General features: G+C 56.5%; 11 protein-coding genes across 11 annotated transcripts; 7 read left to right on the plus strand and 4 right to left on the minus strand.

The window, feature by feature from the left end:
* Positions 1-115: 115 nt before the first annotated feature.
* BDY17DRAFT_143066 (Hamartin protein-domain-containing protein) lies at positions 116-3,269 on the minus strand. The gene is made up of 3 exons (XM_033729532.1): positions 2,808-3,269; positions 400-2,750; positions 116-342 (listed from the first exon to the last, which is right to left on the minus strand). Exons 1-3 carry the CDS (start codon positions 2,816-2,818, stop codon positions 218-220), a joined length of 2,487 nt encoding a protein of 828 aa, XP_033589762.1. The 5' UTR covers positions 2,819-3,269; the 3' UTR covers positions 116-217.
* A 13-nt stretch (positions 3,270-3,282) lies between these two features.
* Positions 3,283-4,474, plus strand: BDY17DRAFT_296987 (uncharacterized protein). Its single transcript, XM_033733528.1, has 2 exons — positions 3,283-3,562; positions 3,619-4,474. Exons 1-2 carry the CDS (start codon positions 3,467-3,469, stop codon positions 4,429-4,431), a joined length of 909 nt encoding a protein of 302 aa, XP_033589763.1. The 5' UTR covers positions 3,283-3,466; the 3' UTR covers positions 4,432-4,474.
* A 474-nt stretch (positions 4,475-4,948) lies between these two features.
* BDY17DRAFT_296989 (uncharacterized protein) lies at positions 4,949-6,303 on the plus strand. Its single transcript, XM_033733529.1, has 2 exons — positions 4,949-6,101; positions 6,158-6,303. Exons 1-2 carry the CDS (start codon positions 5,214-5,216, stop codon positions 6,188-6,190), a joined length of 921 nt encoding a protein of 306 aa, XP_033589764.1. The 5' UTR covers positions 4,949-5,213; the 3' UTR covers positions 6,191-6,303.
* BDY17DRAFT_280104 (uncharacterized protein) lies at positions 6,304-7,622 on the minus strand. Its single transcript, XM_033732036.1, has 2 exons — positions 7,252-7,622; positions 6,304-7,187 (listed from the first exon to the last, which is right to left on the minus strand). The coding sequence occupies exons 1-2, from the start codon at positions 7,383-7,385 to the stop codon at positions 6,344-6,346; spliced, it is 978 nt and encodes a 325-aa protein (XP_033589765.1). The 5' UTR covers positions 7,386-7,622; the 3' UTR covers positions 6,304-6,343.
* Positions 7,623-7,637: 15 nt separating this feature from the next.
* BDY17DRAFT_296991 (Argonaute complex, subunit Arb1) lies at positions 7,638-9,259 on the minus strand. The gene has a single exon (XM_033733530.1). The coding sequence runs from the start codon at positions 9,072-9,074 to the stop codon at positions 7,776-7,778; it is 1,299 nt and encodes a 432-aa protein (XP_033589766.1). The 5' UTR covers positions 9,075-9,259; the 3' UTR covers positions 7,638-7,775.
* A 540-nt stretch (positions 9,260-9,799) lies between these two features.
* On the plus strand, positions 9,800-11,114 carry BDY17DRAFT_296992 (inositol polyphosphate kinase-domain-containing protein). Its single transcript, XM_033733531.1, has one exon. The coding sequence runs from the start codon at positions 10,049-10,051 to the stop codon at positions 11,066-11,068; it is 1,020 nt and encodes a 339-aa protein (XP_033589767.1). The 5' UTR covers positions 9,800-10,048; the 3' UTR covers positions 11,069-11,114.
* On the minus strand, positions 11,115-12,829 carry BDY17DRAFT_296993 (CoA-transferase family III domain-containing protein). Its single transcript, XM_033733532.1, has one exon. It carries the CDS (start codon positions 12,529-12,531, stop codon positions 11,173-11,175), a length of 1,359 nt encoding a protein of 452 aa, XP_033589768.1. The 5' UTR covers positions 12,532-12,829; the 3' UTR covers positions 11,115-11,172.
* A 205-nt stretch (positions 12,830-13,034) lies between these two features.
* BDY17DRAFT_323953 (zinc finger protein-like protein zpr1) lies at positions 13,035-14,531 on the plus strand (the record flags this gene model as incomplete). Its single annotated transcript, XM_033737106.1, has 1 exon — positions 13,035-14,531. The coding sequence occupies one exon, from the start codon at positions 13,035-13,037 to the stop codon at positions 14,529-14,531; it is 1,497 nt and encodes a 498-aa protein (XP_033589769.1).
* A 609-nt stretch (positions 14,532-15,140) lies between these two features.
* BDY17DRAFT_323954 (methoxy mycolic acid synthase 1) lies at positions 15,141-16,574 on the plus strand (the record flags this gene model as incomplete). Its single annotated transcript, XM_033737107.1, has 1 exon — positions 15,141-16,574. One exon carries the CDS (start codon positions 15,141-15,143, stop codon positions 16,572-16,574), a length of 1,434 nt encoding a protein of 477 aa, XP_033589770.1.
* Positions 16,575-17,074: 500 nt separating this feature from the next.
* On the plus strand, positions 17,075-19,459 carry BDY17DRAFT_251117 (acyltransferase-domain-containing protein; the record flags this gene model as incomplete). Its single annotated transcript, XM_033731139.1, has 1 exon — positions 17,075-19,459. The coding sequence occupies one exon, from the start codon at positions 17,075-17,077 to the stop codon at positions 19,457-19,459; it is 2,385 nt and encodes a 794-aa protein (XP_033589771.1).
* A 433-nt stretch (positions 19,460-19,892) lies between these two features.
* BDY17DRAFT_143196 (FGGY family of carbohydrate kinases) lies at positions 19,893-22,220 on the plus strand. The gene is made up of 5 exons (XM_033729534.1): positions 19,893-20,050; positions 20,165-20,189; positions 20,242-20,317; positions 20,370-20,942; positions 20,999-22,220. Exons 1-5 carry the CDS (start codon positions 20,014-20,016, stop codon positions 22,064-22,066), a joined length of 1,779 nt encoding a protein of 592 aa, XP_033589772.1. The 5' UTR covers positions 19,893-20,013; the 3' UTR covers positions 22,067-22,220.

Below are 22,220 nucleotides of genomic sequence, written 5' to 3' on the forward strand. Positions count from 1 at the left end.
AATCAGCCATCATGAAACAGCCTGGTGAACCAGGCTGGTCTCAGAGCCACTCATCTTGAACCGCTTCTGCTCCAAGCATGTGTCATGTATTGACACGTAGTACGAGTCCTGCGGAAATTGCATCAGAACGAAGAGAGTCGCTTTTCCTATGCCATCCAGCACCGATACTCCATCCCGCTCGCTCCAATTCACTCCATCGTACTCATCAACCGCCCACCTACTTATCAAACATCGACGAGCTCAAGCCAGATGCCATCGCCCCCTTGAATGAGCTTGAGTAGCTCGCCTCGAGATCCCACCTCCCGCTCGCCTTGGATCGAGATTTGTTGCTCTGCGTGCTGCCTGTGTGATCCATAAATTAGCATTGAACTCCCGTGATTGACACTCTCGACTGCTTACCTCTCCTACTCCCCTCGGCTTCAAGTCGGTGCTTGGGAGTCGCGGCGCCATCGTGGCGTCTTGTAGGCGAGGGCGGCGGTAAGTGAGTATCGGCCGATGCAGCAGTTCTCGTAGGAGCGCCAGTGAACCCGCGCAGACCGGGTTCACTCGAGCGGCGCGCGGATCGTGCACTAGTTGCGGGCGATGTGGCGTTTGATGCGCCTTTCGTCTCCTTCCTCAGAAGGTCTCTTTCTCGTAGCGCGATCTCGAATTCAAATTCCCTGGATTCAAACTCATGGATCCTGCTCAATGCACGCTCCAGCTTCTCCCTCACGGCCTGCAGCTCCTCCAGATCGCGCTGGGCAAGTAGAAGCCGATGTCCGGTGTTTGTCTCGCGGTTTTCACTAGTGACGAGCAGAGTACGGTACTGCCTCACCTCCGCCCGCAAGCGTCGCAGCTCATCCGCATCCGCTTGCCAAGTCTCCTGCTCGATCTTGAGACTGTTGAAGCGCTCCGTCATGTTGGCTTCCAAGCTATTGGCTTGTCTTCGAGTGAGAGCAGAGTCTTTGATTGTAGCTTCGCGAGCTTTGCGGAGCTGCTCGAGTTGCTTCTTGAGAGCGCGGTTGGCGTTGATGAGGTTCAGTGTTTCTGCTTCTACCGTGGCGCCTTTGATGTTGCGTCGCATGATCTGGCCGATGTGTTGGGAATATTGTGCTTTGTGCCAGCGCTCAAAGTTGAGCTCGTTGCGAATGGTGGAGAGCTCGCGCTGTAGAAACTCGATATTTGTTTGAGGGGGTTCAGTCGGCTTCTCTTTGACGGCGTCTAACGGATGTTGCTCATGGAGGGTTTCTTCGTCGCCAAGCATGCTGCGAGGCCTGACGATGGGGCTATCGGTCTTCCCTTTGACAGATGCTGTAGTCGATTGTGTATCGCGCCAGCTAGCACTGGACCGGAGACTTGTCTGACTTGCGGTGGGAGACAATTGTCCATTGAGCCTCATGGTCTCGTGACGCATTTGTAGCGCCCCGGGTAGCTTGGTGATCGATGATGGCGCAGAGTTCTTCGCTGACGCCCTTGAATGCATGCATAGGGCTTCGCATTCTCCGACCACGTCCGCGGGGTCCATCTTTGGCCATTTCGGATCGACGAGCTCTTCTTCCGCCGTGGTGTTGTAGAAGTTAGGGTGGAGGAGATGAACCTCTCGAAACTGCTCAGTGCGAGAGCGAATGACGGTCCGATCCAGATCAAAAGATTCGGCGCCCGGGAATTCGATGTTTCTAAGATACCGCCGTGGCTTTCGAACGTAGCTCATGAGATTGAGAGGGTAGAGGCCGTACAAAGATGTGAAGTAAGTCATGATCTCTGGCGTGGAGGCTTCCATTGTGCCTTCCGGCGACCTCAGTCGTTGCCAACTTGCATCCATGCCCACGGATCTCACGACTCCATCAGAATCCTCGTCTTCGTCCTCCGGAGATACACGGTCGTCGGTCACCAGGCTCTTTTGCTCTTCCGTGCTGAAGTCGCTGAACTTCTCCCAACACAGTAGCCTGGTGTAGACGAGGAAGCATCGCGGTAGATGAGGGCCGAGTGAGCCTGGAATATGAGGCAGCAACATGATGAGGGAGGTGAGTGCAATTGAGAGGACAGCAGTATATGTGTCGTTCATGAGACATGTCAGGAGACTTCCGACGAGGGGTGTATCCAAGACAAGGTAGAGGTGGGGAGTTTCGTGTCGGAGAAAAGAGGTCAGGAGTGACAGCGATCGCAAGCGGGTGTCGGATGTGATGATGTAGGTGTCGAGCAGATTGAACAGGTCCTTTGGTTTCTTCCGGCCGAACGCAATCAGGACGTCTTCGACCTGTTGGGCTACCTGGGCATTGTCTGACGCCTCAAGCGGATCGGAGGTGGCCAAGATGCTGGTTCGGTCGGAGTAGATGTCCCATAGCCTTTTGCATATTTCCCCTGAACGCTGGGCCTGTGAAGTAATGTCTTCCTGCTCTTCATCGTACAGCATAAACCCGATCAAGAACTCTGCAGCATCCTCGACAGCTGTTTTGGCATGACCGGTACTGTTGAGGATGGGAAATGCGAGCGTATTCGTCCAGCGTTGTACCTCACTATGCGCAATCGCAGGTCGCAATTCCCTCACCACCCCCATGAACATGCCGAATTTCTGCGGTGTGTCTCGGACATATTTCTCCCAAAATCCCTTGAGGTATAGATTGGCCGGCTGCGCATCATCGGTCTCGGACTTGTCGTCGAACTCGTCGATGAAGCTTTGGAGCATGCGGCGGGTTTCGGCAGGGAGGGAGAGGAGGGATTTCTTCGCGTTGAAGTCGGTCTGGAGGACTTTGGTGATTTCTCTTAAGGCGCTGTGCATCACTTAGCGTTGCGAGCTTGCGCAGAGAGATGAGCGAGTGACACCCTACCGCGTATCCATGTTTGCGGCTGGCAGACTATTGCAGTAAGCGAGTGAGAGTCAATGGCAACGGGCCAGCTGCGGTGTTGAGTACTATCATGGCCAATGGTTGCTGCAGCCGTCTTGTCGTGCCGATAAGAGCTGGTGTTGATTAGGGAATGCCGATGTCCAAGGGGAAAAGAACAAGACGAGCTGAAGTTGCACAAGAGATACACGCGCTTGAGAAAGAATGACAAGTTCGCTGTCCGTACGCACGTAAGTAACAAGAGAGAAAGCAAGATATTGGCTTGTCGCAAAGGCAAGTCAAGCCGCCGGCATCTTATCGTTTGGACGAAGCGTGAGGTCAGAGATGACGATGCGTAACACGCGCAATTGGCTGGATGCCTGAGGCAGCAAATATGACTTCACCCGCGCCGATCATGTAACGGCCGAGAAGTCGGGGTAACATCAACGACCCCGGACGAATCTCCGCTGCCCGTCTCTCCAAGCTCTCCAACGAACGGCCGTATAACTGTGAAGTCAAACTCAGCCCCGGGTAACGTAGAATATATAAGGGGTGGAGTAAGTCGCTGTTCTTCATCTCCTCCAAATCCATTCCATTGAAGAGCAATACAACAATCTTGTCCCTACCGATAACCGTTACATCCATATCTCCCACTCACCATAACAATGTCTGCCCGTGGCCAAGAATTCCAGCCTCTCTTCCCGCCGCAGGAAGAGAAGCCCACATCCGCATTTGCGAAAGGCCAGGCTTTCCCCTTCACCGTATGTCCAAATCCCTCTTTCCCTTACTCTGATCGTGGCTCATACAATGTCAACAGTACGTCCGCGACAACTTCAATATCTCGACATGGCTCTGCTTCGGCGCGTTTGTGCAGACCACTCTCTTTATAATCGCCGACCGCTTTGGTCTGGGCCGCGTCGCTCTGCTCCCCGCCATCGCCATCTTGGCATACAAGACCGCCGACGCCTACCTCATGTCCATCGGCTGGAAGAAGAACATCTACATGGACGGCGTGATCCAAAAGAAATACAGCTCCGCCTTTCCCGACGCATCTGGACGGTACGGCAACAAACCCGCCGACAGCGAAATCGTCGTCTTCCTCATCGGCACGAGATGTAACCACCCGCTCGGCATCCTCGCGCCTGGCGTGAAAGACATCGTGTCTTACTTCTCTTCCATGGCGACCGATCTCGACAAATATCGGGAGGAATTCGGCTTCCTCGGCATGACAAGCTGGATGAACAGCTCCGACCGCACGACCAATTCCGAGATCATGGAAGTGGGCTACTTCCGAAGCATCGAGGGCTTGCACAAGTTTGCCCATTCCAAGTACCATCGTCCAGGGTGGGATTGGTGGAATAAGCACCACAAGACCTACCCGCATCTCAGCATCTACCATGAGACCTATCACGTTCCCAAGGGCCACTGGGAGAACATCTACGTTAACAGCCACGTCTCGGGAATCAATACGACAATGACAAACTTCACGGATGAAATGAGCGGGAAGCAGATGTGGGCTTCGCCGATTGTCGATGCGAGCAAGGGGTTGTTGAAGACGTCGGCAGGTCGGATGAGCAGGAGTAATGCCACTGAGCATGATCATCTTGCTGATCCATACGCGGATCAATGAATCAATGTTTAAGACTCGGGTTCATGTAAAAATTTAGAATACACCAAAAATTACCGCCATGCGTCTTGTTAAATTACTCGTTTCCTCTTCGATTTGAACGGTTCTCAGAGTATTCATACGAGCCCATCGGCTCACTGCAAAACGTATACGAAGCATCGAAGTTCTGCAGGCTGCACGTGCAACACAACTTTCCCGAAGGCTCCAAAAAGTAGCTAGGGCGTAGAGAGGCCCAGAGGTAAAGGTCGTACCCGGAATCGACTGCAACAGCGGTCAGCTAAAGCCTATGGGCTTCAGGGTACTAGAGAAAGAACGAACACCGGGGTTCCCGGAAGGTTCTGGCATCACGCAGTCCAAAGACCACGAGATTATTCAGAATCCGATGTGATAACCGCTACACTATACAACCGTATATTGCAGCCAATAGAGACTGAGTGGGGCAAGGCCCAAATCAAACATAATCTATAGTGAAATTTACCCGAGGCTTCGCCGACGATATGAGTCTGTCTACGTAGCAGCACAGCTGTCTATATTGCTCATACAACAGGCACTAAGGCCCATGAGAATGCTTGCGCTCTATTGAACAATTCTCCCCGAGTCCTCGTCGAATCCGTGGTGATACATAGCGCAACTGTGGACTCGAAAATCCGTCTCGTCTCGCAACCCCACCCAAAGGCTCCGACTTCGTCATTGCTCGACCCATTGGCTTTCACCACAACTCTCACTTTCAAAAACTCCACACTCTGCCCAACAGCATACGTCGTCCATCACACACATCTCTTCGTATGACGAGCCACGGCAGCCGCCTCTTCCTACGCACTTTACAATCAACCCTCCATCGTCCCACCAACCCCACCAAACCCCTCTACACCATCCTCACGCCCCGCAGAACCATGGCCTCCGCAATGACCAAACGCCTCGAAGGCAAGACCATCGTCATCACCGGCGCCTCCTCAGGCATAGGCTGGTCGACAGCGAAAGAGTTCGCACGCACAGCGCCGAAAAACCTCAAACTGGTCCTCACAGCGCGGCGCGAGGACAAAGTGAAGCAACTCGCCGAGGAGATCAAGAAAGAAGTCGGCGGCGGCGTGCAATGCCTCCCCTTCAAAATCGACATCAGCAAAGCGGACGAGGTGCGGAGCTTCGTCTCCCGCCTGCCCAAGGAGTTCCAGGAGATTGATGTCCTCGTTAACAATGCCGGTTTGGTCAAGGGCGTGGACAAAGTGGGGGATATCAAAGAGGAAGACATCCATTCCATGATCGACACCAACGTCCTCGGCCTAATCAACATGACGCAAGCCGTGCTGCAAGTGATGAAGAAGCGCGGGGAAAGCGGGCAAGGCGACATCATCAACATCGGCTCCATCGCCGGGCGCGAGGGCTACCCGGGCGGCGCCATCTACTGCGCCTCCAAAGCCGCCGTGCGCACCTTCACCGAGGCCATGCGCAAGGAGTTTATCGCGTCGCGCATTCGCATCATCGAGATTGATCCCGGCCAGGTGGAGACGGAGTTTAGTCTTGTGCGCTTCTACGGCGACAAGGAGAAGGCGGACAATGTGTACAAGGGGGTGACGCCGTTGACGGGCGAGGATATTGCGGAGATGATTGTGTTTGCTGCTGGCAGGCCGGAGAATGTCGTTGTCGCGGATATGCTCGTCTTTCCCAATCACCAGGTGAGTGGAGTGCTTTCTCTTTTCCTTGGTTTGATGGAAGCTGATACGTTGGCCAGGCTTCTGCGCAGGTCATGCACCGCAAATCATAGAGTGTGGAAGACTGACTGCTGCTCTCCCATCAGGCTGGCGTGCATTCGCTGCACCGGAAAAAGCCTACTGCAAAAGAGTCGAAGATGTAGATGGACCAATTCAAAGAATTTTGATGTTGCACGAATATGTACATTCCGATGTACGCTATATATCTATTTCGTGGGGTCCAAGACCAACTTACCCGTGCTTTTCCTGCCCTGCAAATCCTCATGCGCCCTCTTGATGTCGCTCAATGGATACACCTCATGGATCCGCACATCAATCTTGTGCTTCACCATGACGTCCAACAGCTCATTCGACCAATGCTCAAACTCCTCCCGCGTGACGAGGTAGTTGAACAGCGTCGGCCGCATCAACCGCACATTCTTCGGCGACAGCCTCGCCAACGTGACCGGCGCCGGCGCACCCGACGCATTGCCAAAAGAAATCATACTCCCCAAGCGCGCCACGCACTCGAGCGACAAATCGAAGGTATCCTTGCCCACGCCATCGTACACGACGGCAACACCCTTATCCCCCGTCAACTCCATCACCTTCGTCTTGACGTCCTCCTTGCTGTAATTAATCATATGCGTAGCCCCATACTTCGTCGCGAGATCAATCTTCTCCTGCGTCGACGCCGTCCCAATAGTATTAGCGCCAACAGCCTTCAGCAACTGGCACAGCCAAAGTCCCACCCCGCCCGCAGCAGCATGCACAAGCACCCAATCGCCCTTGTTAACACGGTGCGATTCCCGAATGAGCGTCAGCGCCGTGAGACCCTGCAGCAGCGCCGCGGCGCCAATCTTCTCGGACAGGTCGGCGGGCAGCTTGACGGCTTTGGCGGCGGGAACCGCGGTGTACTCTGCGTAGGCTGCTTCGGCCATCCAGAGCACGCGGTCGCCTTCTTTCATGCCGTGCGTTTCGCCGCCGCCGCTGGCTACGACTGTGCCGGCTGCTTCGCGGCCGAGGGTGTAGGGCCAGTGGGGGACGGGGTAGAGGCCGGAGCGGAAGTAGCTGCGGGGGTCAATCAGCAGGAGGCTCAATTGGGGGTGTGGGAGTTGCTTGTTGGAAGACTCACGTGTCGATAAAGTTGATGCCGATGTAGTCGTTCTTCACCAGGATGTGGTTCTGCTTCACTTCTGGGACGGGGACATCGGTCTTGTATTGGAGGACTTCCGGGCCGCCATTCTTCTCAATGATCACGCCCTTCATAGTTTTTCGGGACGGAGGCCATGGTTCTGATGTTGGAATTGGAGATTGGCGAGGCGGAGAGGTGGGAGGAGACGGCGGTGATGCGGCGAGTGGAGGCGGAGAGACGAGAAGCGAGTCTGGTCGAGAGGGACATTCACAAAGTTGAGGGTGAAGATGTTTTGAAGCAATTATGGATGTGTTGAAAGAGGAGATTTTTCAATTGAGAAGTACCGTCCTCGGCTCGGATGTGGTTCCTGGTGAACAATCAAAAATCACAAGAAAAACACCCTGGACCCATTGACGCAATACTGCCATTGCCCCTCCTTCTGTCATTCGTGGGGTGTCGTTCGCTCCACCTTCCTAAATCTCGGAAGGAAAGACAACCGAGGCCGATGCCGGCAACACTTCATCTCAATCCAACTCATCCAGCTCACCCTCCTCACGCTCCTCTCCTATCCCACCATCTCCCTCCACCAGTACCCCATTGTCACGATTCATCACCCGCACCATCCACTCCTTGGGCGGCCCAGGCTCCTTCCACTCGCAAATCTCCTCATTTGCCAACCATGTAAAGAAGCTCGCATAGACAGCGGCAATGTGATCGATCCACTTGACACCGAGATCCAGCTTTTTGACGCAACACTCCATCTTCATGCCTGGCACGCAGTACTGCAGTAGATCATCGTCTACGAGGAACTCAAACTCTTCCGGCCCTGGTTTGGAGGACGGGAGGAGATCACTCGGTGCCGCGTGAGGAGCTGCCCAGCGCTTGCAGTGTAGCTTGCCCATTGGTCGGATGAATGTGTTTTGCAGTGCTGTGGAGTTGTAGACTGTGGAAGCTTCTGCGTTGGCGACTTCAACTCTCGTGATTTCTAGGCCAAGTTCTTCCGATGAGATGACTTTGAAACTGTTGCTGCCCTGCTCTGCTGCTTCTTCAACCTGACGAAGCTGCGCTTCCGTCCCATGGGCGAAGATGCCGGCTTTAAAGACACAGTCTGCATTGACCTGTGACCAGCCGAGATTGTCATCCGCTCGTGCCCAGTCGTTGCCGGCGGCGTAGAGATTGGAATAACGGCCTCCAAACAGCGTAGAACACGCGACGTTGAAGCCGCCGGGAAGTCCTTGATCGACTTCTTTGAGCATCGGCAGCTCTGCCTCCGCGTCGTCGCAGACCTTTCGAGCCGCAACTAGCTGCACCCCATACTCCGGACACACATCGTGCAGAAGCAGGTAGTTGTAGAAGTTGCGCAGCACGTTCGTCGCCGTCTGGACCATCTGCAAATCATACCAGTGAAAGTGACGCATGAACTGGGAGGAGAGGAACCCCCTAGCAACAGCCGCGAAATCCACCTCCCACGTCACCGCACCGCCAAACTCGCTCTCGTGCAGTCCGTCCATCACTCGCTCGGCGACGCCGTAGTTGGACGTCAGCTCCGCCAGCTCCTTCTTCGTGTACTCCTCCATTGACTTCTCATCCAGCCCGCCGATGAACTGCCGCTGTCCACACGCCATTCCGCCAAACACCATGAACTTGTCGAAGATCTTCCTCGTTTGCTGATGCATTTTGCGTCTGGCGCAGAAGTGCGTAATGGCCGTTTCGATGCGCGAAGCAAACGAGATGTCGGGGTCGTACTCGCCGCGATCGCGAAGGTACTCTTCCGGTCGAATGGGTCCTTCAGCAACGTAATCCTCGAACCCCGTGGGCTTCATCAACGCCTTTGTGAGCCATGGTTTGTCCTCCGGCACCACCGTCTTCTTCCTATCCCGATCCACCTTGGGCGCGACCAACAACCCGGTCGTCAGTGGAGTTTTGCGCGACAACCGCTTGCCATCCTTGGACACTTCGACCAACGTGCTTTGGCGTAGGGCCTCGCGGACCGCAGTCTTGGGCTTGAATGGCCGCATTTTCTTGAAACCGCAGATTTCGTTGAGACTGACGCTGCCATTGCCTTCTTTGAAGAGGCCGAGCAGATGGACATCGTGGGGGAGGTTTTCGTCGCTGAAGTAGAATTCGACTTGGCGGATGATTTCGGCGGTTTGGGGGTGAGCGGCTGGAGTGGTTTCTTGCGTGCCCTGTAGGTTGGGTGCGAGAGTGATCTCTTGCATGGTCGTTGAGGCCTCTGGCTCCGTGGCTGGGATGGTTGCCATTGTGGAGTGATTTGTCAAGAGAATGAAAGTGATATGGAGAGCGGAAGTTGCACACAGTGAACGATCAAAGTGAAGAGAATGAGGAAAAGGGAGAGAGAAGGAACGAGTGCTACTTCACCGTTTGATGTGTTTGCTCATCACATGCTGCTTGCCGTCCAACACATGCAGCCTCCCGCTTCGCTCCTCGCATCACGAGAGTGAGCTGTACTGAACTTCGACTACACAGACGTCCACCGCGGGTCGTCAACATCTGTATGTTTGTAGATGTATCGTAGAGAACAAGAGAGGCAAAGATGTACAGAGCGGATTGGCCGGAAGGCAAGTCCAGCCCCGTTCCTTGACATCCACCGCGCACGCAAACTTTAACGAACGACATGTTGATCTTCTCCACTCAACACTCAATATGCCTCCAACAGCCTTTCACATATGATGTCACGCCAACACTCATCCCAAACACTTTCCACTTAACCCCGTCCCACCAGCGAATGGACCCCTCTCTCAAATGGTGACCTAGGTACCTGCACACATCACAAACCATGGCCGAGACCAAACAAGCCCTCGACGCAGCGACGCTCAAAGCCTTCGAGCACGCCGCCGCAGGCCACGATGGCGTCCTCTCCTCCGCCGCAGGCGACCTGCTCATCAAACCCTGCACGCAGGCAGAGGTAGACTTCTACCAGTCCACGCTCACCCAACACCCGGACTTTGCAGAAATGATGCCGACCTTCCTGGGCACACTCACGCTCGGCGAACCAGCTCAACTCACCAATCCAACGGCTCTACACGAACCCGCGGAAATCCTACGCCAGCAGGACGCTTCCGGGACGGGCCAGCCGGGCAAAAAGCTCAAAACGGATACGGCGATTGTGCTGGAGAATCTCGAAGCGGCGTTCCGCCACGCCAACGTGCTGGATCTCAAGCTCGGCGCGCGGCTGTATGCCGACGGGACGGAGGCGGACAAAGCTGCGCGGCTGGACCAAGTGGCGGCCGAGACGACGAGCGGGTCGTTGAACTTCCGCATTGCGGGCATGAAGGTGTGGAATGGGGTGGAGTACGACAAGTACGACAAGCTATACGGCCGGAAGTTCCGCGCGGGCAATGTGCTGGAGGGGTTTGCTACGTTTTTCGCGGGGCTGAGTACGGCGTTGGAAGCGCACGAGGCGCAATTGCTGCTTGAGACAATTTTGGCCGAGGTCGCGAAGGTGCGGCATATGCTGCAAAAGTACGAGTCGCGCATGTACAGCGCGAGTGTGCTGGTGGTGTACGAGGGGGATGGGGAGGCGTTGCGGGCGCTGATGAGCGGGGGTGGAGAGGCGAAGGTCAAGACTCCGATGGCGGATGAGCGGGCGCCGACGGAGGCGGAGGTGAAGGAGAGTGTGGATCAGGAGGAGGAGGAAGAGGAGGAGGATGGGGGTCCGCCGGTGGCGTTCAAGGTGCGGGTGATTGATTTTGCGCATGCGGAGTGGACGCCTGGCGAGGGGCCGGATGAGAATGTGCTCAAAGGGTTGAACAGTATTGAGGACCAGCTGGATGATTTGATCGCGCGGTTCGACTGAGCGCGAGCCATGTACGATGCGACTTTGTGGGAAGGACAGGGGAAAGTGGCTTGAAATGCGTTCATTATACCCAACCAGCGAAAGACGGAATAGACGCAAAAAAGCTACCTCTGAATGCCAAACTCTTTGAAAATGGCGTCCGAATGCTGTCCCACGCTGGGAATCGGATCCATCCGCACTTCAAACCCCTCCGCCGCCCCTGCGGGCTTCAAAGCCGGAATCATGCCCCCCGGACTGTCCACCTCCGTCCAGCGATCGCGCGCCTTCAGCTGCGGATGCGCCCACAGGCCCGCCATATCGTTGACCTTTGCATTCGCGATGCCCGCCTTCTGCAGGCGCTCGAGCATGTCGTCAGCGGAGAAGTCGGCAAAGGCCGCTTCGATAATGGCCTTGAGTTCTTTGCGGTTCTTGGAGCGCAGCGCGGTGCTGGTGAAGCGCTCGTCCTTGAGCAGCTCCGTGTTCTGCAGCACTTGGTTACAGAAGATACCCCATTCGCGCTCGTTCTGCATGCCTAGCATCACCGTTCCGCCGCCGCCGGTGTCGAAGGGGCCATAGGGGTAGATGGCTGCGTGCTCTGCGCCCGCGAGGGGTGGCGGTGGCGCGCCGTCGTAGGTGTAGTAGAGAGGGAACGTCATCCACTCCGCCATGCTCTCCAACATGCTGACGTCGAGCCTGCAGCCCTTGCCCGTTTTGTTGCGCTGCAGGAGCGCAGCGAGGATGTTGTTGTACGCCGTGACGCCCGCGGCGATGTCTGCGATCGAGATGGCGGATTTGGCGGGCAGGCCTGGCGAGCCGGTGATGGAGAGGAAGCCCGACTCGGATTGGATGAGGAGGTCGTAGGCTTTCTTGTTGCGGTACGGTCCCGTGCTGCCGTAGCCGCTGATGTCGCAGACGATCAGGCCCGGGTGCTTTTCTTTGAGCGTTTCATACCCCAGTCCCATTCGCTCGGAAGCGCCAGGGGCAAGATTTTGCACCAGGACGTCGGCCTTGGCTACAATCTTCTTCAACGCGGCGAGGTCGTCGGGCTGCTTGAGATCCAGCGCCACGCTCTCCTTGCTGCGGTTCGTCCAGACGAAGTGCGAGCATTGCCCGGCGACGCGCGTGTCGTGGTGGCGATTGAAGTCCCCCGTTCCCGGCCTTTCGACTTTGATCACGCGCGCCCCGAGGTCTGCGAGTTGGCGGGTGCAGAAGGGGCCGGCTATGGCTTGTTCGAGGGAGACGACAATGGTGCCGGAGAGGGGCAGGTCTTTGGATTGAGGCGAGGAGGCGATTGGAGCTGCGTGTTGGCGTGGGATGGAGTATGACAGGCATCGGGATTGGAGGCTGCTTCTGGGGTGGATAAATCGCTCATATCGCCCTGCCAGGGTCAGGCTGTTGGTGCTGGCCACCACTCCCGGGCGAGAGATGGCCGGCTTGATGCATGTTTGCACCGGGCGTAAAGCAAGAGACAGTCTGGGCCGCATGATAAGCAACGCAATCGCACTACATAAGAAATCGTTGGAGGATGTGTTGGTGGAAGGTATGTGATCGAATGTACAGGAGTTGCGGAGGTGGAGGCGACATCGGGGCCGATGGACCGCATTGGAGGTACAGCCGAGTTGCCGACGATACGACGATCAGGTTGCCGTGGCTTCTTCGATCATGGTATCACCCAGTCAGGAGTAGTATCACCCAGTCAGGAGTACAGCAGCAGGCGCGACAAACTGGCCATGTTTTCCTCGCTTCTATATCGAATATACACTCGATTTCGGAGCATTATCGTGCAGTTGTTGACGATTGCATGCCCGTCTTCTGGCGTGCACTCGCATCTTCCACTCTCAACCACGCTAGCTGAAACCGGTCTAGTCGCCGCATCGTCCACGCTAAGATAAGATAATGATCATTGCTGCGAAAAAGTTATGACGGAGCTGCTTCAAAAAAGTTCGAGATATTTCTTAACACCACAACACGACTACTCAACCGCAAAATGTCACAGCCAAACGGCATAGGCCAAAATGGCCCATCAATCGCACAAGACCTCTTCGAAGACATGGGCCGCAAGGTGGACGGAATGGGCAGCGCGAACTCCAACACAGACGACAACGAGCCCGACCAGCGCGTCACCGAAGAGGTGGAGAGTCTCTGCATGAACTGCCACGAAGACGGCACCACACGCATCCTCCTCACGCGAATCCCCTTCTTCCGCGAAATCGTCATCATGTCCTTCTCCTGCCCGCACTGCGGCTTCCACAACAACGAAATCCAGTCGGCCGGGCAGATACAAGAGAAGGGCGCCAAGGTTGCATTACGGGTGGAGCGCGATGCGGATCTTCAGCGACAGGTAGTCAAGGGGGATTTGTGTGTGTTTCGAATAGGGGATGTGGATTTGGAGATTCCGCAGGGCAAGGGGCAATATTCGAACATCGAGGGGGTGATTAGTGCTGTGAAGGAGGATTTGCAGAGCCACCAGGAGGAGAGGATGCGACAGATGCCGGAGGTGGGGGCAAAGGTCGCGGGCGTCATTGCATCCCTCACAGATCTGTTGGAGGGGCGGAGATATCCCTTCATGGTCTCGGCCGATGACCCCAGCGGCAACTCGTGGATCGAGCCGAAGCCTGGAGACGCGGCAGGCAAATGGGCAAAGAGCGAGTACAACCGGACACCACAACAGAACGCAGCGCTTGGGCTAGGAGATGAGGTTCCGGCACCGGAAAATGACACACGGCCAGAATACCAAGCCTCGAACATGGTGCCTTCATTACCGACCAACGGGGCACTAGCATCGAACAACGTGGACGACGAAGACATCATCGAGAACCAAGTCTACTCCTTCCCGGCGTCATGTCCGGGCTGCACACGCCCGTGCACCACCAACATGAAGATGGTCCATATCCCACATTTCAAGCAGGTTGTGCTCATGAGTACGGCGTGTGAGGACTGCGGGTATCGATCGAATGAAGTCAAGACTGGCGGCGAGGTACCAGATCTCGGGCGGAGGATAACACTGCGAGTGCAAAACAAGGAGGATCTCGCGCGCGACATACTGAAAAGCGAAAGTGCCGCTCTTGTATGCCCGGAGCTGCAACTTCGAGTGGAACCCGGCACCATGGGCGGCCGCTTCACCACCGTCGAAGGCATCCTAACGCAAGTCCGCCGCGACTTGCGAGCACAAGCTTTTGGCCTCGACGACGGGGATGCTGAAGTGCCGGCGGGAGCGATGGGCGACTCAATGGCGGCGGACTCGAAGCAGGCGTGGGAGAAATTCTTTGCCGATCTGTCCGACGCGATCGACGGAAAGAAGCCGTTCACTGTCACGCTGGAGGACCCCTTAGCGAGCAGTTATGTGCAGAGCTTGACTGCGCCTGCACCAGATCCGCAGATTGATGTCGAGGATTATCAACGGACGGAGGAAGAGGAGGAGGATTTGGGGCTGAAGGATATCAAGACGGAAGGGTATGAGGCGGATGCGAATGGTGAGGCATGAAATGACGACGTCGCGTGAGTGACGATGGAACTTCCAACTGGATCGTATGCGGGCGGCGACTTTCGTCAAAGTACCCTGATGTATCAATCTACGTACCTGATCTACCGACACGGCTCGTGGCTCCGTCCCCGTACCTGACAGACACGGGCGAGTCAGGGTCCAGTGCCCCTCAGCGGGGCGTTTGCCTCGCGCATGTCATCGCCCTGTTGATCTCGCAAAGAAAGATTGAGCTCAGGCCGGCCAGGAATGCTATCAACGGAGTCTGTCGAGTCCAGTTAATCTTGATCCATATCACTCTCCGTCGTAGGACTCAGGATGGCTGACCTATACGAATGGCCGATATCTGTGCGGCGGGTCTGGCTAAGGTAATGTCCAAACCTTCGCGAGTCTATGACGGTATCGTGGGGTCAGGCACGGCTTCAGATTGCTTCCGGCGCCCGATGGACTCAACGACATTTCCCACACGCTTGCGACATCTTACATATCTGTCCCCTCACTCTCTTTGACGGATCCAGCTTCCTTCCGTAATTCCGTCGCACAATCCGCTGCAATGTCCACCCTTTAAACCACACACTCCGCGCTCGACTGCGGCGAACCCTCCCCCTCCCAATGGGTCTCTTCACCCCCCTCCTCAACACAGGCAGCGCCCTGCTGCAGCACGCCGGCTCCCTCGCCTGGCCCCCACTCCTCTCCTTCTCCCGCGGCGCCATCCTCGCCCTCCTCAAAAACATTCAGCTCGGCTCGCTGCGCATCACCGACATCGACGGCACGCTGACTGTGTGCGGCAGCCCGCGAAGAGCAGAGCCCGCCGACGCCGCCGACAAGAATGTCTACTCCATCCCGCACACCGAGCTGCGCGTGCTCAACGACCTCTTCTGGGTGCGCTTGCTGCTGTTCGCCGATATGGGCTTCGCGGAGAGCTATATGCTCGGCGAGGTGGAGTGCTCGGATTTGACGGCTTTCTTTAAGCTGTTTATCGTTAATCGGAAGTACTTGTCCAATGGCACTACTCTTACTTCGAACATCAGCGGGAAGGTGGCGGGGTTTGTTCGCAAGACGAATACTCTTACGAATTCCCGGTTGAATATCGCCGCGCATTACGACATCTCCAACGACATGTTTGCCGCCTTCCTCTCGCCGGATATGACCTACTCGTGTCCCATCTGGCTCCCCAAGTCCGATTCGCAGTCCCGAAAGGAAACACTCGAACAGGCGCAATACCGCAAGCTGTGTCGATTCATTAACAACGCGCGGATCAAATCGAACGATCATGTCCTGGAAATCGGCACGGGCTGGGGCAGCTTCGCCATCCTAGCGGTAGAAAAGACAGGCTGCCGCGTAACCAGCCTAACCCTCAGCGAAGAGCAAAAACGGCTAGCAGAAGAGCGGATTAAGGCGGCAGGCTACCAAGACAAAATCAAAGTGCTCCTCTGCGACTACCGCAGCCTGCCCGTCCCCGCCTCCGACGCGGACAAATTCGACAAGCTCGTGTCGATCGAAATGCTCGAGGCCGTCGGCGCCGAGTTCCTCGTCGAGTACTTCCGCTGCGTCGACCGCTTGATCAAACGCGACTCCGGCGTCGCCGTCTTCCAGTGCATCACCATCCCCGAATCGCGCTACGACGCCTACTCCAAATCCGACGACTTCATCCGCCGCTACATCTTCCCCGGCGGCCACCTGCCCTCCGTCACGCAGCTCCTCGACGCCATCCGCGACGGCTCACGCTCGCCTGCTTCGCAGAACACGCCGCGCCTCATCCCGGAGAGCATCGAGAACATCGGCCCGCACTATGCGAAGACGCTGCGCCTGTGGCGCCAGAACTTCATGCAGAACTTTGCTTCTAAGATCCGGCCTGCGCTGCTTGCGGCACATGCGGAGGGCGGGAAGAAGATGGGCGAGGAGGATGTGGATCTCTTTCGCCGGAAGTGGGAGTATTATTTTGCGTATTGCGAGGCCGGGTTTGCGACCAAGACGTTGGGGGATGCTATCGTTACGGTGGGGAGGGAGGGGGCGGTGCAGATGATGGAGGATGTGCCGTTGTGATTGCGAGGAGTTGTTGATGGTGGTGGTGTTTTCTTGTCATAGCGGGTTTGCTTGGAGTGAGGGGTGGTTTTGACTTCTTGATACCATCTTCGCTTTTTATAGACGGGGGAATGGAGGGGGATAGATTCTACGCTCACCATGGCGGTTTGGAGATGAAACGTGTAGCTGGATGGTTTAAAGAGCTCAGTATGATCACTATAGACGAACATCAATTCTCAGTCGCCGTTCAGTGTTTCTCTTCCATGCGATCGAGGTCCTGGTTTGCGCAAGGCTGCATCGCCCAAGCTCGAGCCAGCTTGCCTCGGCTTGACTCCCCACATCACCTGTCCCTCGAGCGTCTTACACCTACACATCACTGCGAGCCGGCAACACCTTAGTGGGACAAGGCCTCTCGACAAGTGGACTCCCTCACAGCAAGCTCGCCATGGACACACAACTGTACAGATGACCACAGTGGAACAATGGCAGCGCCTCCAAACAACCAGGCCCCCTCCGCTTCAATGGAGCGACCAACCAGCGAACGCTCCCTCCTCGAACCCTACGCGCGTTTCCGAGGAGAACCTCTCATTGCCCTGCAAGAGCTCGGTCTCCATTTCGTCGGCGAAGGATGGCGCAGCTACGACGATGTCGTGGGCCGTGAGATCTTCTACTCGGGCTTCAGCGAGAACATGCGCAACATGGTGATGCGGCAAGAGACGCTGAAGAGGCAGATAACACTGCTAGCGAACAAGCGCGTGGAAGTGGAGTTGCTGGAAGGCAGACTCGGTCCGTTGGGCGTGGATGGCGAGGATGCCGCGCACAAGCTCAAGAGAGAGACGCGCCGCGCGGAACTGGAGACACAGCTTCGCCAGGTCGCGGAGGACTGGACGGACAAGATGATTTGCAAGATGGAGAGCCGCTACTTCATCCGCGGCGCGTATTACTTCGCCACGCAGCTTCTCACCCGCGCCTATCACCAGGGCATCCACATTAGCACCGAGGAGGTGCTGCATCTTCGCAAGGTGGCGGAGGAGGCCGCGGAGAGGAAGCAGTCGATTATCTTCCTGCCGTGTCACCGCTCGCATGTCGATTACGTCTCGCTTCAGCTTGTCTGTTACCGCCTCGGCCTGGCTCTACCTACCGTCGTCGCAGGCGACAATCTCAACTTTCCCCTCGTCGGCTCCTTCCTCCAACACGCCGGCGCCATGTGGATTCGCCGCTCCTTCGGTGACGACCATCTCTACCCAACTCTCGTGCAGGCCTACATGGACACGCTGCTCCAAAACGGCCACAACGTCGAATGCTTCGTCGAAGGCGGCCGCTCACGCACGGGCAAGCTCCTGCAGCCGAAATTCGGCATTCTGCGCTTCTTCCTCGAAAGCGTGCTCTCCGGCCGCGTGGAAGACGCCATGATCTGCCCCGTCAGCACGCAGTACGATAAAGTCATCGAAGTCGACTCGTACGTCAGCGAGCTGCTGGGCCAGCCGAAGCAGCGCGAGGATCTGAGGTCGTTTGTGTCGGCGTCGAATGTGCTTTCGCTCAAGCTCGGGCGGGTGGATGTGCGCTTCTTCAAGCCTTGGAGTCTGCGTGCGTTTATCGATGAGCGGATGACAAGGTTGGAAAGGCAGCCGGCTGCGCCGGGGGCGTTGCCGGGGGAGACGCTGCGGCGTCGTTTGCTTCAGACGTTGGGGTATGAGGTTCTGTCGAACATTAATGAAGTGTCTGTCGTCATGCCCACGGCATTGGTCGGCACAGTCCTCCTGACGCTACGAGGGAGAGGGGTAGGCAAGTCCGAACTGGTGCGTAGGGTGGAGTGGCTGTGCGATCGGGTGCGCGCTCGAGGCGGCCGCGTCGCTCACTTTGCCGGCAACTCCACGGAACTGGTCGTCGATCGGGCGGTCGAAGTCCTCGGTCCAAAGATTGTGGGCCGAGTGGGCGGATTGGCTCAAGACACCTTCTACGCCGAAGACCGCTTCCTGCTCTCCTTCTACCGCAACCAGATGATTCATCTCTTCATCTCACAGGCTCTGGTGTGCGCCGCGGTGTACACGAAGGTGAAGAACGGCGGCACGTTGGACGAACAGCGCATAACCTACCAGGAGCTCGAGGACTACGTCTTCTTCCTCTCCCAGCTCTTCCGAGCAGAGTTCATCTTTCCCACCACACCCCTGGAAGAAAACCTACGCTCCACCGTCCAAGGCCTAGAACAAGACGGCGTCCTCCAAGTCATCCGCAACAACACAGACGATGCCCAGCGCATCACGCACGTCGAACTCCACCCCCACGAACGCACGCACGGCCACGAGAATTTTGACTTTTACAACTTCCTCCTCTGGCCCTTTACCGAAGCCGCATGGCTAGGCGCAGTGAGCCTCTTCATGCTCGTCCCGCCTCCCCAGCACCACCAGCATCCATCAGGCACCCCCGCAGCAGAAAGCCAATGGCTCAACCAGCAAAGCGTGCAAGACAAAGCCCAGCTCCTAGGCAAAACCCTCTTCCACCAAGGCGATCTGGCATACTACGAAGCAGTGAACAAAGAAGCGCTGAAAAACACCTTCACGCGCTCCGAGGAAGCGGGCATCATCGTCGTCAATCGATCCGGCGATTCTTCCACCAAATCCAACAGCCCCGCTCGCGTCCGGCTGGATGACGAGTGGATGCCTAGCAGGGATGCGAACGGGGCTTTGCGCCCGGAGGGTAAATTGTGGGAGTTGTGCGAGCGGATTGGACTCAGTCGGCGGGGAGGGCTGGATTGGAGGGATGGGGACGCGGTGAGGGGGAGGATTTTGGGGCTGGTGGATGGGCTTGGGGCGGGGTTGTGGGAGGGGGGTGCGCTGTTGAGTGCTGATGGGAGGCCGTCGGTTAGTAGGAGGCGGAGGGGGATTCAGACTCTGTCGCACTTGTGAGGGAGAGGAGTGAGTGGTGCGCTATTTGGACGCATTGACGATGATATGATTAGCCTGATGGATCGAGGCGTGTAAGGCTGAGAGCTGGCCTGCGCGAGAACATGGGCTTCGAGGGGAAAAATGCGAGCAGCACTGGCTGGCAGCATCTGTTGATAGTGTGAAAATGACAAGGGAAGGGAGTGGAGCGTTCCCAAGGTAGATACGAAAAGGTACGTCTCGAGGAAACAGTTCTGGACGAACAACACCGAATCCCCCGAGATGGTTTTGGTGGCCCGAGCGCCTCCCCCGGACCTCCCCTGCTCCTTCCCCATCTCATCCCTATCAAATTGAGGAGATTCGTTGCTGGCGCGCAATGTAACGCCAGCAACATGGCGTTCGAGGTAGCGTGGCTCGGAGGGTCACCGGATATCGTCGCGCTATAAAATGGGCCAGAGTGTCCCAACCTGCCGAGTTTCTTGCAATCACACGTGGTAGCATCTCAGTATCTCAGTTGCGCCTGCAACCATCGCGAGGCTACTAAGTCGAGACAACGAGACTCGGCGAATTCAATCAACATGTTTGACGGCGCTCATTATATAGGCATCGATGTGGGTACGTGAAGCCCACTGGCGAGCCCAGCATACATCCCCGCCCGTGTCATCCAGACCATGATCGAATGCTTTGTTGCTGCTGACATTGACTGACCTGCTGACCATGTTCTCCTAGGCACGGGCTCAGCACGAGCTTGCGTGTTGGTATCTCTACAATCCACTGGAGCTGCTTCGAGTGCTGACTTGACGAAGTATCAACGACAAAGGAGACATTGTCGGTCTAGCAAGCGAGAATATTCAACTATGGCAGCCGCAGACGGGACACTATGTACGTATGAAGTGTCAGAGAACTCGCATTTCCTTTGCTGACCACGGCTCAGGAGCAATCAACCACCGACATCTGGAAATGTATCTGCTCCAGCGTGCACAGAGCGATGCGAGAGAAAAATATCGACCCCAGCTCCGTCAAAGGTCTCGGCTTCGATGCGACATGCTCTCTCGCCGTCTTCAGCCACGATACCGACGAGCCCGTATGCGTGACAGGACCCAAGTTCGACAACGCGGACGGTAACGATCGGAATATCGTTCTATGGCTGGATCACCGACCAGTCGAGGAAACGAAGTTGATCAACGCCACCAATCACCCGCTCCTGAAATACGTCGGCGGCCAGATGAGCATTGAAATGGAGGTTCCCAAGGCCTTGTGGTTGAAGAATAACATGCCCAAGGCTTTGTTCGACCGCTGCAAGTTTTTTGACTTGGCCGATGCGCTGACGCACATGGCTACCGGCAATGAGAGCAGATCGCTGTGCTCGGTTGTTTGCAAGCAGGGCTATGTCCCGCTTGGAGTCGATGGTAGCATCAAGGGCTGGCAGGAGGACTTTCTCGGTCAAATTGGCCTGGCAGATCTTTGCGAGGATGACTTTAAGCGGATGGGGGGAGTTGATAGGGTGGTATCCACGCTTTTCCGGTACTTGACGAACGAGCTTCAAACTGACTCTGCATGCAGAACGGCCACTATCTCACGGCCGGAGAGCGAGTCGGCGGGCTTTCAGAAAAGGCAGCAGCAGAGATGGGCCTTCCAGCCGGCATTGCCGTCGGCAGCGGCGTCATTGACGCCTACGCAGGCTGGATAGGTACCATTGGAGCCAAAGTCGACCTAGGAGAGTATGCAGAGCAGAGTGCCGGCACAAATCATAGCGTTTCACAAGCGTTCAACCGCCTTGCAGCAGTGGCAGGGACATCGACGTGTCATCTTGCCATGAGCGAGAAGCCGGTGTTTGTGAAGGGGGTCTGGGGCCCGTATCGCGATGTTCTGGTGCCCGACTTCTGGATGGCGGAGGGCGGACAGTCTGCTACGGGAGAGCTGCTGAAACATGTGATTGAGACGCATCCTGCGTACGCCGATGCAATGTCGACGGCGCGGGGTAAGGATCAGAATATCTACGACTTTCTCAATGGGGTGCTCGATACGATGAAAACAAAGCAGCAGGCGCCCGCGGTGAGCTATCTAGGCCGTCACCTCTTCTTCTACGGCGACTTCTTCGGGAACCGCAGTCCCGTGGCGAACCCGGATATGGCGGGAGCAGTCATTGGTCTGACCTCCGACAAGAGCATCGACAGTCTAGCACTGCACTACTACGGGGCAATGGAATTCATCGCCCTACAGACCCGGCAAATCATCGAAACGATGAACGCAGCCGGCCACGCCATCACCTCGATCTTCATGTCCGGCTCGCTATGCCAAAACGCAATCCTGATGCACCTCATGGCGACGGCATGCGACGTGCCCGTCGTCATTCCGCAATACATTAGCGCCGCTGTTGTTCACGGGGCGGCAATGCTAGGTGCCAAGGCTGCGAGCACGGATGCCAATGGCAAGTCGGAACCCCTGTGGGATGTCATGGAGCGCATGTCGAAGCCTGGGACGGCGACGTATCCGGGGAAAGAGGCGGGCGAGAAGGCGCTGTTGCAGGCGAAGTATAAGGTGTTTTTGGAGCTGTGCGAGAGCCAGCAGCGGTATCGCAGGGAGGTCGATGATGCTGTTAGGGGATGGAAGGGGAGTGGAGCAGCCTGATGGATGCTGGCGCGCAAGGCTGTGATGGGCTGGGCTTCCACCGAGCAGAGGCGGAATCAGACTGCCTGTATACATTTCACGCGTGCCTGGTACATGGTATATGATAGGCTCAGAATCCGAGCACCCAGCAGGCTTCCAACTTTTCCGACATATG

The sequence above is a fragment of the Neohortaea acidophila genome (assembly GCF_010093505.1).
Source record: "Neohortaea acidophila strain CBS 113389 unplaced genomic scaffold BDY17scaffold_5, whole genome shotgun sequence".
In the NCBI taxonomy this organism is placed as follows: Eukaryota; Fungi; Ascomycota; class Dothideomycetes; order Mycosphaerellales; family Teratosphaeriaceae; genus Neohortaea; species Neohortaea acidophila.

What these genes read in the sequence shown, in the direction of transcription:
- BDY17DRAFT_143066 (XM_033729532.1), bottom strand. An exon ending in AGCCGAGGGGAGTAGGAGAG is followed by an intron (nt 343 to 399) that starts GTAAGCAGTCGA and finishes TGGATCACACAG; the next exon opens with GCAGCACGCAGAGCAACAAA.
- BDY17DRAFT_296987 (XM_033733528.1), top strand. Translation starts at nt 3,467, where the DNA reads ATGTCTGCCCGTGGCCAAGAATTCCAGCCTCTCTTCCCGCCGCAGGAA. An exon ending in GCCAGGCTTTCCCCTTCACC is followed by an intron (nt 3,563 to 3,618) that starts GTATGTCCAAAT and finishes CAATGTCAACAG; the next exon opens with TACGTCCGCGACAACTTCAA.
- BDY17DRAFT_296989 (XM_033733529.1), top strand. Translation starts at nt 5,214, where the DNA reads ATGACGAGCCACGGCAGCCGCCTCTTCCTACGCACTTTACAATCAACC. An exon ending in TCGTCTTTCCCAATCACCAG is followed by an intron (nt 6,102 to 6,157) that starts GTGAGTGGAGTG and finishes TACGTTGGCCAG; the next exon opens with GCTTCTGCGCAGGTCATGCA.
- BDY17DRAFT_280104 (XM_033732036.1), bottom strand. Translation starts at nt 7,385, where the DNA reads ATGAAGGGCGTGATCATTGAGAAGAATGGCGGCCCGGAAGTCCTCCAA. An exon ending in GGCATCAACTTTATCGACAC is followed by an intron (nt 7,188 to 7,251) that starts GTGAGTCTTCCA and finishes TGACCCCCGCAG; the next exon opens with CTACTTCCGCTCCGGCCTCT.
- BDY17DRAFT_296991 (XM_033733530.1), bottom strand. Translation starts at nt 9,074, where the DNA reads ATGAAGCCCACGGGGTTCGAGGATTACGTTGCTGAAGGACCCATTCGA.
- BDY17DRAFT_296992 (XM_033733531.1), top strand. Translation starts at nt 10,049, where the DNA reads ATGGCCGAGACCAAACAAGCCCTCGACGCAGCGACGCTCAAAGCCTTC.
- BDY17DRAFT_296993 (XM_033733532.1), bottom strand. Translation starts at nt 12,531, where the DNA reads ATGCGGCCCAGACTGTCTCTTGCTTTACGCCCGGTGCAAACATGCATC.
- BDY17DRAFT_143196 (XM_033729534.1), top strand. Translation starts at nt 20,014, where the DNA reads ATGTTTGACGGCGCTCATTATATAGGCATCGATGTGG. An exon ending in AGCCGCAGACGGGACACTAT is followed by an intron (nt 20,318 to 20,369) that starts GTACGTATGAAG and finishes ACCACGGCTCAG; the next exon opens with GAGCAATCAACCACCGACAT. An exon ending in TGGGGGGAGTTGATAGGGTG is followed by an intron (nt 20,943 to 20,998) that starts GTATCCACGCTT and finishes CTCTGCATGCAG; the next exon opens with AACGGCCACTATCTCACGGC.